Here is a 16,303-nt window from a genome sequence, read left to right on the forward strand (position 1 = left end):
AAAATTAAGCAGGTCTATGAAATTTTGACAGCACCCAGCCCTTTTGTATGCTCAGTTTGGATCAGGTGTGTTTGTAATACATTTGAAGGGAGCAGGACAGTATTTCATCTGTAAAAAGATAGCATCTGGCTGTGCGTGTGTGTCCTTGTGAGGTCCTGGGTAGAGCCTGTTGTGTAAAATAAGCTGTCATCCTCTTACCTGTCTGAACAAGACCTGCTTGCTACAGCTTTTCTATGGATCTTAGTCTCTAGGAATTTAAGAGCTTGATTTTCTGTATTAACGCTGGGAAGATTTCAAGATCCTTGAGAACAAGAACAATGAAAATACTTTCTCTACAATTGTTTCTTAGCTTTTTAAGCTTTACTTGAATGAATTTGTAGCCAGAACACCTGGCTGAATGTTGAAGTTTAGCTTGGTGTGAATGAAGGAGAAGCAGGGACTGATACAGGACTGTTAAAGGTTTTTTGCAAGTCACTCAGGTTGTTTCTGGCATGACAGAAATTGGGTCATTTGACCTCTCATTTAATTTCCTCTTGCCTTGGAGCTTGCTTAAGAGTGGGTTTGAGATTGGCTAATTTTGAGGTAATTAGCTCATGAGCTTTGGAAAGTGGAGAAGCACTCTTCTTGTGGCTTCCACCATACCTGCCCTTGCCTGGAGGCCCTGCTCTTGATGCTTCAATGACATTAGCAAGCAACTCTTCTCCCTGACTTTCTCCCTGAGCTAATTCTCCTAGGCCAGTGCAGAGCCCTGCCTTTAGCATGTAAGTGCAGCAACGAATACATCCATGTGCTGTTCTTTTTCTTCCTGGGCATGTGTGAAGCAGGCGTAAGAAGCTGTACAGTTGCTTGTTCTTTTGGTGCATATCTTCATACCTTACTTAAGCAGCTGTCCTGAAAAATGCTGTTCAGGACTTCTCCCTCTGGCCTCTCCTGCACAGGCGCCTCTGTAGCTATGTGCAGAATGGCTCTGTTTGCCTGGGCAAGCATGTGTGTAGGCATGTGTCTCCCTCCAAGTGGCTCACAAATTATTTTGGGCCTGGGTTGTGTGTAAAATGCTGTTGTCCTGAAATGCTGAAATAACCCAGGTGACGTGAAACTGTCCAGTGACTAGAGACCAATTCCTTCCTTGCAGCCATTGTCTGATTGAGGTTTCCAGACCTCTCAGGAGAGTACTCCTGGCATTAAATGTTTTCTCTAGGAATGTCATCTTCTCAGCTAACCTGGACAAGAGGTATCTGTGTGGTGAGCTAGAGTCTTCTTGCCCCAGCTTCCATCTTACTTATCCCTATAGCTGTAGATGCATCTGTTGTTATTCTTGACTTCTATGGGGCTTAATTAAAATACAGGTCTTTAATTTTTAATTTTTCCTTCCTGTTGATTCGACTGTCTCTGCATGAGTGAGGTCTCAGTGCAATTACTTTGCTCCCTGTGGAGACATAGACATTTAATTCAGTGAGGCAGACTCTTTCTTGGAGGGGGTTTATTTTCCTGATCTTTCTTCTCAGAGGGATGCAAAAGCAAAACATCCAGTGAGTAAAGAATGTGATGCTTTATTTGGTTGTTCTGGGTATGTTTGCTGGATCTTGGTTACCAAAATGTTATGTTCTTTGCAGATAACTGCCTCCCTGGGCAAAGACCTTGTGATGAAGCTATTCAGCACAACTTGCATTAGCAGGGCGAGTCAAAACCATTGGGTCAGGTCCAGCTTTCCTGTTGAAAACTGCATTCTTGCAGCAGTGATGTAAAAAGATGAAGAGTTTTATTCTTGTGGAATGCATTAAGCTGGCTCATGATTTGTTAACCTGAGAATGGGGTCAGGCAAGTACCTCGTGCTTCCTCGCTGTGGCAGGGACATGTGTGACTGGAGGGGGTGCAAGCTCCTCAGCAGGCCCTGACTGCTGCTGTGTGAGGCCCAGCTGTGCTGCTAGCATGGAGATCTACTGTGAACCTTCAAAAAAGGGTGGAAATCTTGGCTCTCAGATTTCTGTTGCCCTTATTTAACACTGCTTTAGCTAACTTAGTACTTTTGCTAGCTTAACTCCTGGTGTGCAACCATCAATGCTGAAACAAACATGCAGCAAAAGTGTTTGCCTGCACCTCTTGTGTTGCAGTCCCAGGCTTTTTGTAGAACATTCAGAATACTTCAGGCTCTTTCAACTCCAGTCTTAAGGCTTTCTCAGTTCCCCTCATGTGTCTGTTCTGTTATTTTCCCTGTGTTCATGGACATCAAATACATACGTGAAATTTCCAAATTAACAGACTCATTTATAGGAATGTCTGATGAGACTGGTCCCCTTCCTGATCCCTGAGATTTGGCAGAAGTACAGCAAAGTTTATGCAAAAGATAAGTGTATGGAAGGATGTGCCACCATTACCCAGGCAATGATGACAGACAAATCCTTGTTGTACCTGTGGGTGGGAGCAGTTCAGGATTCCTGTGCTGGCAGCAGGGCACCACCCTGGCTCTGGATGCAGTGACATATTCTGGAATATGCCTTTTCATGATTATTTGAGTAAGGTATGGCCCATTTCTGCCATGTATGCTGAGGGTTGCTTTGATTAGTAACCTGCAAACTTAGAAGACCTAGAACAATAAGTGTGTTGTGGCTGAGAGTGATTTGGTGCGATTTTAACTCTGATTTTATTTCCCCCCCCTCCAATGGAGAGTATAAACATTTCATTGTTGTTTGTGTGAAGCGCCCTTTATTACCAGCAGCCCAGCAATGGGGGATAAAGAAAGGAGATGCATCCCATGTCTTAACTTCTTTTGTTTTTCTAATTGCTGTAAAGGAGGCTTTCAATTTTTTAATTATTTTTTTTTTCCAAGCAGCAAGTGCTCCACGGGGCTTGATCAAAGCTCATAAATGATGAATTGAAGGAATGCCTGGTGGAGAACAGAACACCCTCCTTGTGCTCTGCTGTGTATGCTGAGAACACCATTGTTTCTTTCCGTACCTTTTTCATCCTCGAGCTCTGGCCGGAGAGAAAAGGCCTTTGTTCCTTGCCTGTCAGCTGAGACAATGCCAGTGTGTTGTCCTACCTCTGCTCTCAGCACCTGACCAGCCCAAGCTCTGTGGGTTTTGGCAAGCTGAGCACAATTGTCCTCCAGCTACAGCGTTACAAAGACAACAAATGGCATCACAGCCTCCTTTCCCCAGGAAGCCTGGCTGCTTCACGGCAGCAGCCGACTGCATCTGTGCTTTTGCTGCTCTGTTCAGGACGTGGAGGGGAAGCTGCTGGCCTCTCCTGTGCTCTGGGTTGAGGGATGCAGCTTTCACCTGATGTCCAGTGCATAGAGATGCTTAAGTCTGCAGCTGAAGCACAGAGTCTGTGCTCTCCTGTTTCTCTTGCAGAGGCTCTGGCCATGGGTGAAAGCGTGCTTGGTTTCTCCTCTGCCAGCCCAGCAGCAGCTGCAGTTGTCCTGCCTGCTTCTGCTGTCCCACCCCAGCAGCTCCAGGCTCACACTCCCTAGCACGTCTGTCTGGATGACACCGTGCACAGCTGCTGGTGGTGCAGCACACCCTGGCACAGGGAAATGGAGGCTCAGGCAGACCCAGTTTTTCCACTTTCCTTGTAATTTCTATAACATCTCTGTGCTGTCTTCTGATGCAAAACTCTGCAAAGGGGAGAGCTTTTAGTTCTCTTTTGGGGGGGGAGGCTAAGAGGAGGAACCAGTGCTTTGCAAATGAGTGAGGAGAGCAGATAGAGTGGGCTGGGGTGGAGGAAGAGGCTGGCAAGAGCAAGTTTGGAGAGGTGCTTGAGTGAAGACCAAGAGAGCTAAGACCAGCTCTTTCCTGTTCCTAGCCCCATGCCAGAGGGTCAGGTTTAGGCAGAGCCATAGCCGTTTCTGGGTGTGGCAGCAGTTGCTTCAGTGTCTGCCACTGCTTCAGTATCTGCCACTTGAGCTGCATCTCTCCTGCAGTTTTGCACCCAGGCTGGTCATGTCTACCTTCTGGTGTTGCAGCAAAGCAATGTTTCAGGTTGCCACTGTGGTGGAGAAGGTGTTGGCGGAGGTGGAAGTCATCCTTACAGTGGTGGGTTATCGGGTTCCTGGCATCAGTATGGAGTCCTGTAGTTCAACTGCAGGCTTCAGTCAGTAGCACTTGTGCTGCTGCTGCCTGAGTGTGCACCAAAATCCAGCATCAGCTCCTTTATGAGCAGCCCTGATCTTACACTTTATCTGAGAGAAGGAGCTCTGCAGTGGTTTTCTGAGGAGCCATGCTGAGGCTTGCTAATATCCCATTGCAGAGGCCAAAGATGCCTATGCTGTGGGGTAGGGACCTGACAGAGGCAGCGCTGGCTTCTGGCCAGCATGGTGGGTGATGTCCTGTCACTAGAGCCTACCTGCCAGCTTTCTCTGGCCTCTGCTTTCCTCAAGCTGAGCTGTCTTTGCTTCATGTTTATCTTTCCCTGAAGTTTGTTTCTAGACATGTGTTCTTAATCACACCAGCTCGTGGTAACTTCCGTGAAATGGTGACAGTGCCAATACTGTGGTCCTGTTACCTCAAAGCCTTAACTCAGCTGCACTACTCTGAAGTTTATCCCTTCCCGAGCTCTCCCTGTGCTGGAAGGCAAAAGTGCAAACATTTTCAACCAGAACAATGTAGCATTGCCTGGGTAAAGAATGTGATGTACTTGCTTATGTGTGGCATGTGAGCACCAGGGCCAGAGGGCACTGCTTAAGTCCTCTCCTTTCTTGTTTTCTCTTTTTTTCTTCCTTTCCCATTAGAGAAGCCTGAGCTACTTGCTAGCACTTTCGTTTGGGGCTGAGGAGGAGAATGCATGGGTTGACAAGAGGAGGTGGGAGTGAGGGGTCTGAAACTGAAAAAGCCAACATTCTAGGAAAGCTTGGTAGACAAGTTTAAAATTAGACTGAGCAGTCTAATTCCAGCTTTTATATTGCTGGAATTTAATTCCTCTGACCCTCAAGTTCTTGGTCTGACTCGGAGCAAGAATTCCCAGACTGTGGTTGGTGGAAATCTGTGCTGTGAGGTGCTCCCGTGCGGCCGTGGGTCTGTATCAAACAGAGGCCTCTACCTCCTGTTGACCTCTTTGTGTTTGTGAAAGGTTGGAGAAGTGGTCTGAAAAGCCAGGATTGTCTTAATGTATGTCTGCTGTCTTTGTATCAGTGTGTGATTTGTCCCCTGAGCCTGTTCACACTCAAACTGGGTGCTGTTATGTGTGAAAACTGTTCAGAACTCTTCCTTTTTCAGCCTTGATTGTAACTGTTTCTCTTCTGTTCCTGTTTGCAGGTTGTGCAGCTTGACATTAAAGAAACTGGTAGTCTTAAAGGAATTGGATAAGGAACTTATTTCTGGGGTCATTGCTGTCAAAATGCAGGTAATGGTTGCTCAGTTTGGAGAATTAAATGTGTTGCATGAGTAAAAAAACTAGCAGATGCCTAAACTGAGCTTCACTTCCACATGAAGGTTCATTGCAGCCATGGACTTCTTCTCAAGTACATCAGGGCGTTCTGGTTGTGTGGAAAGTCTCTTGTGCTCCTTCCCCCATTTGCTACTGAATTTCACTGTTGTAAGCACAGAATATTGCTCACGGCTCGGCATAAGCTTATCTGTATGTAAAAATGCTCCTTACAGATTGTGTGCTGTCACCTGAGCTGTCACTATAAATACAAGCCTGATTCTCTATTTAACATGCTTCAGCTCACTTTAGGGCTGAACATCTTGGTTACTTGGTCCTGGTTTAGGTGTTCTGGAATCTGGGCCTTCCTCTGCTGATGGGCAGCTCATTTTGTAGCCAGATGCTTGCCAGTGGATTTGTAGGGTGCCTGTACGTTTTAACTTTTTTTCCATAAAACACAGCTGTCATCCTAGGTACAAACCAGTTTTACAGGTGCCTACATGTAGGTCACACTGCCTGGAGGCAGGCTGGGAAGGAACGTGTCTGTTCCACAGTGTGTCACAGCATCAGTTCAACTCGCATGCTCCCACCACTGCAAATGCTGAAGTATTTAATGAGTAAAAGCCTAGCAGACCTGTAAGTAGAAAAATACCTTTAACCCTGCTGCAAAGCAGCTGCTTTTCAAATAGAGAGCCAGGAAAACTGCTGCAGAGAGCTGGTTGTGTCAAAACACAGTTTAGCTTGGAAACTGAAATTGTGAAGGTTCTACAGTGCACAAACATGCATCTGAGGATGTAACCAACATCTCTCATCTCTGTGAGCAGTCCAGCTGGGGTAAAAATATGTCCCTTTGTTTTGGAGGGGATTTATGCACCCACAGCAGGAAGCAGAAAGGCAGGGAATCATTTCACACACGTGGATTCATGGGAACCTCGGAAGAAGCACGGCTGTGGGTTCCCAGGCTGTCAGCATAGCTTATTGGGGCTGAAAGCTTTCCATATGTTTGTACTTCAAGATGGTGGATGCATCACTGTAAGGGCCTGAGGCTTGTCAGTGAATGATCTCTGTGTAGAACATGTCACACTCGGGTTGGAAAATTCAGTAGCTTTTACTAGAGCAAAACCTTATTCTCCTGTCCAGGTTACTGCTGACTGCTTACATTTTTTTATGGGTGAACACGTTGGAAATACTGTCCCAGACCTGCAAGTCCAGAGGAAGTTTTAACCTGTGGGACTTGTCTATTTTGGATACATGTTGTGATCTGCCTTGCTACAGTAAGTCAGATACTGGCCCTCTGCACTTTTTGTGCTGTCCCTTCCTCCACCAGGGCAGATCCCTGAAGAACTGGAAGGCACAAGGACTTGCCCTGTTGGGGCTGCTCATTTGCCAACTCCTGAGACTGCAGCTTACATCCCCAGGCCATCCTTCTTTTGCTGTTCATCTGTCCTTCCAGTTGACCTAGAGGTGACAGTGGCAGAGATGAATGCTATCCCAGTGGGTACCTCACCTTGAGTGTCCCTCATACTGGATCAGCACCCATATTTCTTTGGATGTTTAATGGAAAGTCAGTAGCACTGCAGCTGTCTCAGACACAGGCAGATTGGAAGCCCTGTTATTAAAAATCCCTTTATAGCTTGCAGGTTATGATGGTGATGCTGACAAGCTCTTTCAGGGACACTTAATTTGCCAGCAGTCGGGTTTCTGACATGGCTGTTGTTTAAGGCTGCTGGTACTGGATCATCAAATGTATGATACCTGTCAAATGACTCACCTTTGTGTGGAGAATTGCAGGAGAGAGGTGTCAGGCACCAAAGTCCTTCCAGAGGGAATGACTGAATTCAGACCTAATGAGAGCATCTTACCTGTGTTTCCCGTGTCTCCTTGCAGCCTCCTGAACAGGGATGTTCAAAGGGTTGTCAACTGTATTTCCTGAGCCATTGCTCTGTTTATTTGCTGTGATCTTTTAAAAGCAGCTATATTTGGTCTTTCATTAGATTTTGAGTTGCATAACAAGTAAAGTAAGATTGCTGCTATTAGGAGCTTTGCACCAACGGAACAGATGTTGCTGTTGCCAGTGGCGAGACTAGCTGTGCTTCGCTTGCACACGTGCTGCTTTTCCTGGTGGGAACCCTTTGCTTTCTCACCCTGCTCTGCTGTTTATCTTCTGCATTAGGGGAGGAAGAGATGAAAATGAGTCTCTGCTTCTCTGTCATCTTGGGATGCTATTGGGGGCTGATGTAGGCAGACTAGACTTTCTTTTGAATGTAGTTGGGAGGTGTTTACCCCCCGAGGCTGTCTCTGATTTCCCAGATGCTGCTTTTTTGAGAGCTACAGTTCTGTGCTTCTGGGAGATCAGCCCGTCAGGACAAAGCCAGATCTGCAGCCTCAGCAGAACGTTGAGCCAGGGACCTCTGAAACTTGCTGCTGCGTTTGAACAGTGCAGAAGGATTTGTGAGGCAGCAGTCTGTCATGCTTTCCTGATAGCTTTCCCTGAAACACTGCCTGAAATTAAATGCTCACACAGTAAATAGCCCAGTAACTCCGTTAGTGCCTAGCAGCCCAACCACAGTGTTGATTTGGAGTTGGCCTGTAATACTATCAGGGCTCCAGGCTCCTCTGCAATGCTTAGTGATTTTTTTTCTTTTATAACCCCAGCTACTTGCAGTCACTTACACAGGTTAAAATCTCCACTTTCCCCAGGGAGGGGTGTGTGCATAAAAAGACAAGAGCAGTCCGTCGTGGCCAGCGCCAGAGGTTTAAGCATGATGCTGCAGCCTCCCAGCCCAGGAGATGATGATGATGAGCCCTGTACCTATTGGCTGAAGTAAAAATATGAGACTTGAACTTGAGAGGTGGGGTTGACTCACCGCTTTTGAATGCTGGGGTTTGGCAGAACAACAGCTGCTTTGTTGCAGCTAGGGACAGTAAATATGCCCAAATCTTTATTATTCAAATATCTCCCTTTCATCTCAATATTTCACAGAAGTGCAAGGTCAGACCCATCTGTTTGCTTTCTTTGGGGTAGTCCCTGACAATGTTTCCTGGTTTTCAGTAAACAGGACTGGGGTGGGCTGTCAGGGCTGGCTTCTGGGGAGTTGACCCTATGGACTGTTTCTGTACAGGGCTCCAAGCGCATCCTGCGGTCTCACGAGATTGTGTTGCCCCCGAGTGGACATGTGGAGACAGAGCTCGCACTGACCTTCTCCCTGCAGGTAAGGTTGGATGTGGCCTTGAGGCATGCGTGCTTGCAGGCTTCTTTGCTATGTGCAGAGGTGGTGTGGGTCTGAGCTGAAGATCCTTCTAGTCAGAGGTGCTTGTTCTTAAAGCAGTCCCAGACATTTCTGAAGAGCTATCTGAGCTCTTTGACTTGACTCTGAGCCGTCAGCTGTGGGGAACTGGGGACAGGGAAGCCCACTAGGAAAACTGCTGTGCCAACCCTTAGAATTGTTCTTGGGGCCAATCCTGCATCAGGGAAGGAAGATCTCTAATCCTGACTTGTCTGGAGGGAGCAGTATGCAGACAGTTACTCCTCGCTCTAGAGTCATAGCAATAACTGGGATTTGGAGCAACTGTATTTCATTGGTTCCTCTCTTCCTCAAAGCATACTGCCCTGGTGCTGCCTTCTCAGCAGGGAAATAAGGTAAATAAAGACTGGCTTACTGCAAGCAAGTGGGAGGATCCTGCATGCATAGAGCAGAGACAGACAGTCAGAAGCATTAATATCTGGATTATCTGTGTATTGGCACTATTGGTTAGATCTTGAAGTCAGAGTTTGACCTAGTAGGGATCGAGGCTCAAGTGATGATGTGAGACTGGTTGTTACTCAGACTTACGCAGACTTAAAGCAGATAAGATTTCATTGCAGATGAATGATAACCCTGTGGCTACCAAGGCAGACACAGATGGCTGACGCTTCTGGTTCTGTCCTGATGCTTCCCACAGACTGGGTTAACTGCAGCATTGCATCCTCTCCTTTGTCAACAGGAATAACAAAGCCATGTGCCAAGAACGGGGTCCTGGGATTGCAGCTTTTCCATAGTTGGGAGCAGAGCTGTAAGATGAGCCAGGTGTCTCTCTGCCAGTCCTGTGTCAGCAAGGAGCAAGTATTTCTGCAGATCTTTTTGGAACAGGGTTTTTTTTTTTTCCTGGGACTCAGAGCAATGCTGCAGCAGGGTACAGAGCATTGTCTCTAACTCAGTTTCCTCTGAAGGGGTTGGGAATTGAGCCAGAATAGGGGAGAGCAATGTCCATGACACTGAGCCTTCAGAAGAGGTGAACAAGCTTGAGGTAGAGATGTGCTGCTGGTCTACAGCTGCAGGAAGGATTGGTGGTCTTGGATGCACTAAGGCCTGGAAAGCCCTCCTGAAATGGCACAGTGGGATTTTTGACAGCCTTTGTTTTTCAATTGGACAATGACTAGAAGCTGCTCCTAGCTAACAACTGCAGCTTAAGCCAGATGTAGTCTGAATTTAGTGCCTGGAATATTGAGAATGGTGATGGACCACAAAGTGAAAGCATGTAGATCTCAAAGCACAGGAAGGTCTCAGTGTCTTGCAGCAGTCAGTATCTCCATATCCCACTGTCAGCTCTTTAAACTGTATGCCTTGCTTTGTGTTACCTGTCTGGATTTGCAGCCCCTCATATCTGCACAGTCACCACCTTCTCAGCAGCTTCTGGGTGAAATTTGTCCTTTGCACCAAGTGGCTCCTAGTCAGAGCCAAACTAGAAAGTTGACAATGCAGGCTGGCACAGTAGCAAGCAGCCCGTTTTGTGGTGTGTCTGCTGTTTCATCTTGCTAGCTTGGGCTAGACCAGCAGCAGCCTTTCTGACAGGTGAGCTACTGTCACCTGTGCTGCTGGAAGGGCTGCTTGTCCTTGACCCTCTTTGGGTTTCACAAGATCAAGAGAGGTTCCCCAGGTATTCCAAGTTTAACATTGCAGTTCTCCAGAGCGCTTAATTCCTGTGTTTAGTGTAATAAAGCTTTGGGGATGGGAGGAATTAAATAATTGTGACTTCAGAAATAATATCTTTCCCTGACTCCTGCTGTTCTGGTGGGTGTGATGGCCCCTTCTTCTCACTCCTCAGAGGTGTATTGGAGTGCTTGGTGCTTCCTCAAAAAGTCTTGTTTTCAAATTTTTTGAGTCAAACTGTTTTTCCCTCCAATCTCTGTTGTGGACTGACAGTTACCAAGAAGTGTTGGTCAAAACCGTTCCATAGAGTTGATAAGCCATGGCTGGTGTTAAAAATAGCTTGTCTGTGCTATGAAAAGGACTCGGCATTTCTTCAAGAGGCCCTTGCTTTTAACTGAGGAGCTGAGTGGCTGAAGTCTCTCTGTACTTTTCTTTTATCGTCTCTGGGAATGCTCATCAGAGGTGGCCAGGCAACACACCTTTGAAAAACAGAAACTTGCACATGGGTGGACTTGTACTGTCCAGTTTAATCCCTTAATCCTTGTACAAACTGAAATCAAACTGGCCTGGGAACAAGCGTAACTTTGGACTTCAGCTGCAGGCTCGTTATACAGCCTTGGTATGGCCCAAGTGCCTTGAGCTGAGAGCAAAAAGTTCCTCTCCCCTGCTGTCCTTCCCACACGTGGAAGTGCTTCAGGACAGGGAGATGGTAAATCTGAATGCATAAGGTGCCTCTGGCTTTTTGAGCCCCTCTTGCCCTTTCCTCCAGTAACTTTCTTCCATCCTTGTTTAAGAACATTGCGAGTCTGTAAAGTCACAGGCTCCATTTGTGTTTGTGTGTCTTGAGGTTGTATTTTAATTAGGTGGACTGCTGTTCCTCTCTTCTGCAGGGCTGCTTCCTTGTGCAGTGCATGGTAGATCTTGCCCTTGCAGAGCAACCAGTTAATTGGTATTCTGCTTGTTTGTGTGGCCACTGCTCCCAGCTCTCTGTGTAGCAGTCAGGCTTGTTCTTGACTGCAAATTAATATCTCAGGGTTTCTGGTCACACTCAGCATTTGTATTTATCAAATGCTTTGATAGGCAGGAAGTAGTGTTAACAATGTCTCAAGGGGGGGGGGAGGGGAAAGGTGTATGTCTTGCCTGTGAGAAGCATCTTTCCCTTGGGAATGTCCTGTTTGAGATCTGCAGTGAGGGTCCTCCTGTTTGCAGGTAACTTAGTGCGATGTGTTTTGTGTGTATTTTGTGTATGTGGAGCATCTGTCCCAGTCATCTCTTTTCTCAAGATGAAACTCAGCTACCCGGCCAGGTGGCTGCTGTATCTTTTCTTGAGGATTGATCTTCTATTGTACAGCTTCTCCCTCCCAGAGCCAGTGAGGTTGGCCCTGGGCACTGTCAGTCCTGGCAGAAACTGGAGCCTGACTGCAGTAATGTCCTGTGCAGGTGAGCAGGCCGAGCAGAGGTAGCATGGCATCAGCAAATCCTCGACCTCTTCATAGCTGGGCCTCTCTTCACATGCCATTCAGAGCACAACAGGCTCTTACGCGTGTACAGTAGAGTGTCAGACACTTAGAAGTGTCCATGTGCTGGAGGGAAGGCAGTGTCCTACCAAGAGTGTGGGGGTTCATGGCTGTCCCTGCTGCTGTGTGCTGCCTGTGCCACAGGACACCTTTGGGGCTCCAGTTCTGGGCAGTCTTCATTCAGCTGTTGGGCAAAGTGTCTCCTGGAAGCTCCTCATCTCTCTGGAGCCAGGCTTGGGATCAGCACTTTCTGAAAGCTTCTCTGTGCCCCTAGACTTTGTTTTTGGGGCACTTGGCTAGAGAAGTGGAAGCCCAGAGCTGAACTGCTCAGGTGGAGATGAAGGCTGCCTCGGAACCATGAAGGTGGTCCATTGAGTCTGTAAGCATGGCTAGAAGCCCTGGGGTTAATCCCTAGGAATGGAGTTTACCTGTGAAGCAGGCAGCTAGGCAGCTAATGTCAAGAGACATAATAAACTTTTCCATTGTGTTTCCACCTGCAGTACCCTCACTTCTTGAAGAGAGAAGGCAACAAGCTTCAGATCATGCTGCAGCGGCGGAAGCGATACAAGAACCGAACCATTTTAGGCTACAAGACTCTGGCAGTGGGGTCTATCAACATGGCTGAGGTGAGCAGCATTTGATGGTGATCTCTGTTTACAAAGGTGGACCATTTTTCCTTCTGTTTAAACCCAGCATTGTCACTTTCCTTATTGAGAAGTACTTGGCAGGGTTTCATATAGCTGTCTTAACTATAATCAGTATTCACAGAGCAATGTTTTAAACAGCTTTTATTACTCAGTAATAACACTGGGTGTTTTCTGGATAGTATCTTGACAGCTAAAGCTTTCATGAGGCTAGCTTATTACTTTGTGAGGGTTTTGTTGTGGAGGGTTTTTTTTTTTAGAGTTAGAAGGTCTAGATAATTTCACCCAGATATGGTGCTGCCCTCTTTGCATTCAGGACACATCAGCATAAGTTTAAAATTAGTAAATATATTCTTTTGTATCATGTTTCCTGGAAGGAACAATGAAAGTTGCAGCGTATTTGGTTCAATTTTGTGCATTTGTCTCAGATCAGTCTTAAATATAAAATGCTTTGGTGTTTCATAAGTGCAGAACAAGGCAGATAGGGTCACTTGGGCAAGCTCTCCAACCCTAACAAATGTTGAAGTTGAATCAATGTGCTTCTGCATGCCACTGTGTGAGTGTTGGGATCAAGTTTCTTTCCTTTTGATTGAAACACCCTTTCCAGTTATTATTTTGTGGCAAATGATTTTTGAGTTAATGATAACATTTTTGGACTTACATCTGAAAACTAATGCTAGAATCAAGTATGGATAAATAATTCACTGATTCATTATTTCATGCTCTGTTTAATCTCTGAGTATTTAGACATGGGCTTAGCAGTATCAAGTTCAGCTTAACATCACTACTTTTCATCAGACTGCATTCTGTCAAGAAATCATTTCCATCCAAAATAAGCTAGTGTTATGCTGTGGTGAATTATTACTATAGAAATAATTCATTATAACATTATAAAGACCACTCTGTTTGAATTTAGCTTCCCTTAAACTTGCAGTAAAGAGTGAACTCGCTATTTGAACTGGCCAAATTCTGATTTGTGGTGCTGTAGCTAACATTTTCCCTGGACTGTGCTTGGTTTGTTTAAGACCTAGAAATGAAATATTGCTGTAAGGCAGAAAGCATATGGGCCCATTAATTAGATCCATCAGGGAACTTTCAAGCATTGGGCATTTGCTGCTGCTGCATGTGGTTTTTCTTATGTCTTTTTATAATGTCAGCTGACTGAGGTTAGAAGGTCAAAAATTTTCAGAGATTCACTGTATTAGAAAACAGTTGCTCTCTAACACATCTGGATCATTTCTGAAATTGAAGACTTCAGGAAAACAAATTTTACAAGTCACCCCTTTGCAGTTTATAGTATAATGACCCTTAAACAGCACTGACATGTTTCTTAAAATCTAAACAAAAAATTTGTTTTAGCTGTTGAAATAAAGCAAGGAATTGGAGTTGAGTCTGAGCAGAGTAAGAGCAGGGGGGCATATGTTCCTTGTCAGCTTAGATCTTTTTAAAGCCACGTAAGAAGCTGACAAAACAGCCTGGTGTATATTAGAAAGCTGAAGTACAGGCATGCAAAGTTCTTTCTGACTTTGGTGGGGCAATAGAAGAACATAAATCTTAGATTCTGGGGAGAGCCCTGTCAGTTGAAAAGGAAGACAAAACTCTCACCAAGATGTCCCCCTGGTTCCACCATCATCTTGTTTTGTTTTGTTTTTGTAACCTGTTGCTTCATTAACCTGGTGTGGCCACCTCCTCTTGAGATTCTGGTGCCAGCTGTCTGGAGAAGGGCTTTTTGCTTCAAGGAAACACTTTGCATCTGTATCTCACAAGGAAATTTTGCCTTCACCTGTTCTGCTGCTGTGCTTCAACATGGAATTAAGTTCCTTAATTAGGTGTTCAGAAGATTGGTAACTTGATAATTCAAATTGGTGCTGTGCCATGGAAGCAAATGCATAGTAATGAGGTAGTCAAGTATTGTGCTTCAAGGATGAGCTAATCGGCTGTCAAGCTCAGGACACTTTTTCTTTCCTTCCATCACTTCCCTTAGTCAACTAAAATCTCAGCTAGCATTGTGTGTTGCCTTGCAAGTGACTCCTGCAGTTGTAGAGTGTTGTCTTGCTTCTGTACTTGGAAATGTGGAGTAACTTTATTAAATAACTCTTACAGTATGCAATTGATGCAAGCTTAAATGCATTTATGTGCAGATTTGTACTGCTTAATTTCTGTCCAGGTCATGCAGCACCCGACAGAAGGTGGCCAGGTTCTGAGCCTTTTCAGCAACATCAAAGAGGCTGCAGTGAAGGTAGCAGAAATCTGGATCTTTTCCTTGTCAAGTCAGCCAATCGACCATGAAGACAGCACTATGCAGGCCAGCCAGAAAATCAAGTCTACAGGTAAGAGTACAACCCCATGCTCTGAGAACCAGTGTCTTGAAGTAGCTGGAGTTAAACTCCACCTGGGCTTAGATGCTCCATGGAATGAATGAACAGGTTTGCACAAGTTGCTGTGTCTAGAACTGATGAATGCCACTTTGCAAACCTCTCACTGTGTAAGCAGGGAGTGTAACAGGAGTGGGGGACTGAATAGTCAAAGCTTCTCCTGCATATCACACCAGGCTTGAGTCATCCAGCAAGGATCAGTTGCATTCTTGCCAACACCCTTCTGGCGTTACTGGTGCATGTTGAGAACCCAAAGCTTCTGGTCTGGCTAACAGTGTTGTATTCAGGAGATTCACATTTAAGCTACTCTTCCAACTTCTTTTTCTATTGAATATTCTGCAATAAATCTTTATCTTAAATGAGACTTGCAAACTGAAACACATTTTTCTGAGGACTATATGACCTGGTTTAGTTGAGTGTAAATCCACGATGTCGTGCACCGTGTAGGGAAGTCATTTGGTTTCTATTCATGACAGTCTTTTTGTGGTACCAGCCTTCTCCTCACTGTTCCAAGAGGGACCTGTTGAAGATAGTGCACACAGGTGGTTGTGTGTTGTTGTCTGAGGCCAGACAGGTCACCTGAAGTGTCATTTCAATGAAAGATTTAGACTCTCCTGGCATGTCTTACTTGCTTCTTTAAGCTAGTTAGGCCCGTTAGGGGGAAAAGTAATTTCCCCTGTGGAGAAATCTCTTTACTTGCTACTGTCTACCTGGTGGTTCTTTCCAGGGTAAAAGGGGGTGGTGTTTCAAGGAGCCTTATCTGTGTGCTGAACCTTCCTTCTTGTTAGATGTGTTTCTCCTTGTTCCTTACCTCCAGGTAGTTCCCATCTCACTGCTTCTAGCACAGATAGAAGATAAACTAGCAGGCATCTCCTTGTGTGTCTGCTTTCTTGATTTGTGACTATTAGTTGGCCTTCTCTGCTCCTGAGATGAGACTGTCCCCTCACTTTAAAGGAGTTTCACAGGATCTCTTCCCTCTTTCCTTCCCTTTCAGACAACTATTCCGAGGAAGAGTACGAGAGCTTCTCTTCTGAGCAGGAGGCCAGTGATGATGCCGTACAGGGCCAGGTACTGTCTAGGGCATGGCTTCTCCCTGGGAGAGCTTCAGTAGACCATGTACACTCTCAGCTTGTGCTTGAAACTAAAAGCCTATTGCTTTAGTGAAGCCATGTCGGTGTGAGACTGTCACCAAGTCTTTAGCTGCAGTGAGAGAAGGCCTGCACAGTAACCCATTTCTTTCATCATCATGCTGTGATTTATCTGTTCATGTGTTTGAACTTGAGCTCCCTTTAAACACTAGAACATTATCATCGTTATGTGTTTCTCTGCTTAATGGTCAAGGCATCAGTTGATTGCTTCTATAATGCCAGTTGGGTTCAATGAGCCCAGCTGTAATTTAAAGCACCAGTGGGGTCTGAGTCTTTAAAAGTCTTTTATACCTTCTGCAAAATAGGTCCTTACAGAGAACCCCCTGGCTAGATGTGAGATGCTTTTGA

The 16,303-nt window shown here is 45.7% G+C and overlaps 2 protein-coding genes across 3 annotated transcripts in view; both read left to right on the forward strand.

Annotated features, from left to right (window-relative positions):
- Positions 1-16,303, forward strand: part of MTA1 (metastasis associated 1) — a 240,216-nt gene that overhangs the window by 95,720 nt on the left and 128,193 nt on the right. The gene's annotated exons all lie outside the window — the stretch shown is intronic.
- PACS2 (phosphofurin acidic cluster sorting protein 2) overlaps positions 1-16,303 on the forward strand; it is a 78,941-nt gene that overhangs the window by 23,095 nt on the left and 39,543 nt on the right. For both annotated transcript variants that reach the window (XM_051625272.1, XM_051625271.1), the window contains exons 2-6: positions 5,253-5,340; positions 8,484-8,573; positions 12,289-12,414; positions 14,600-14,762; positions 15,802-15,875. In XM_051625272.1, the coding sequence (XP_051481232.1) occupies positions 5,253-5,340; positions 8,484-8,573; positions 12,289-12,414; positions 14,600-14,762; positions 15,802-15,875 (541 nt within the window). The remainder of the gene's footprint in view (positions 1-5,252; positions 5,341-8,483; positions 8,574-12,288; positions 12,415-14,599; positions 14,763-15,801; positions 15,876-16,303) is intronic.

The sequence above is a fragment of the Apus apus genome, chromosome 7 (genome assembly GCF_020740795.1).
Source record: "Apus apus isolate bApuApu2 chromosome 7, bApuApu2.pri.cur, whole genome shotgun sequence".
NCBI lineage: Eukaryota > Metazoa > Chordata > Aves > Apodiformes > Apodidae > Apus > Apus apus.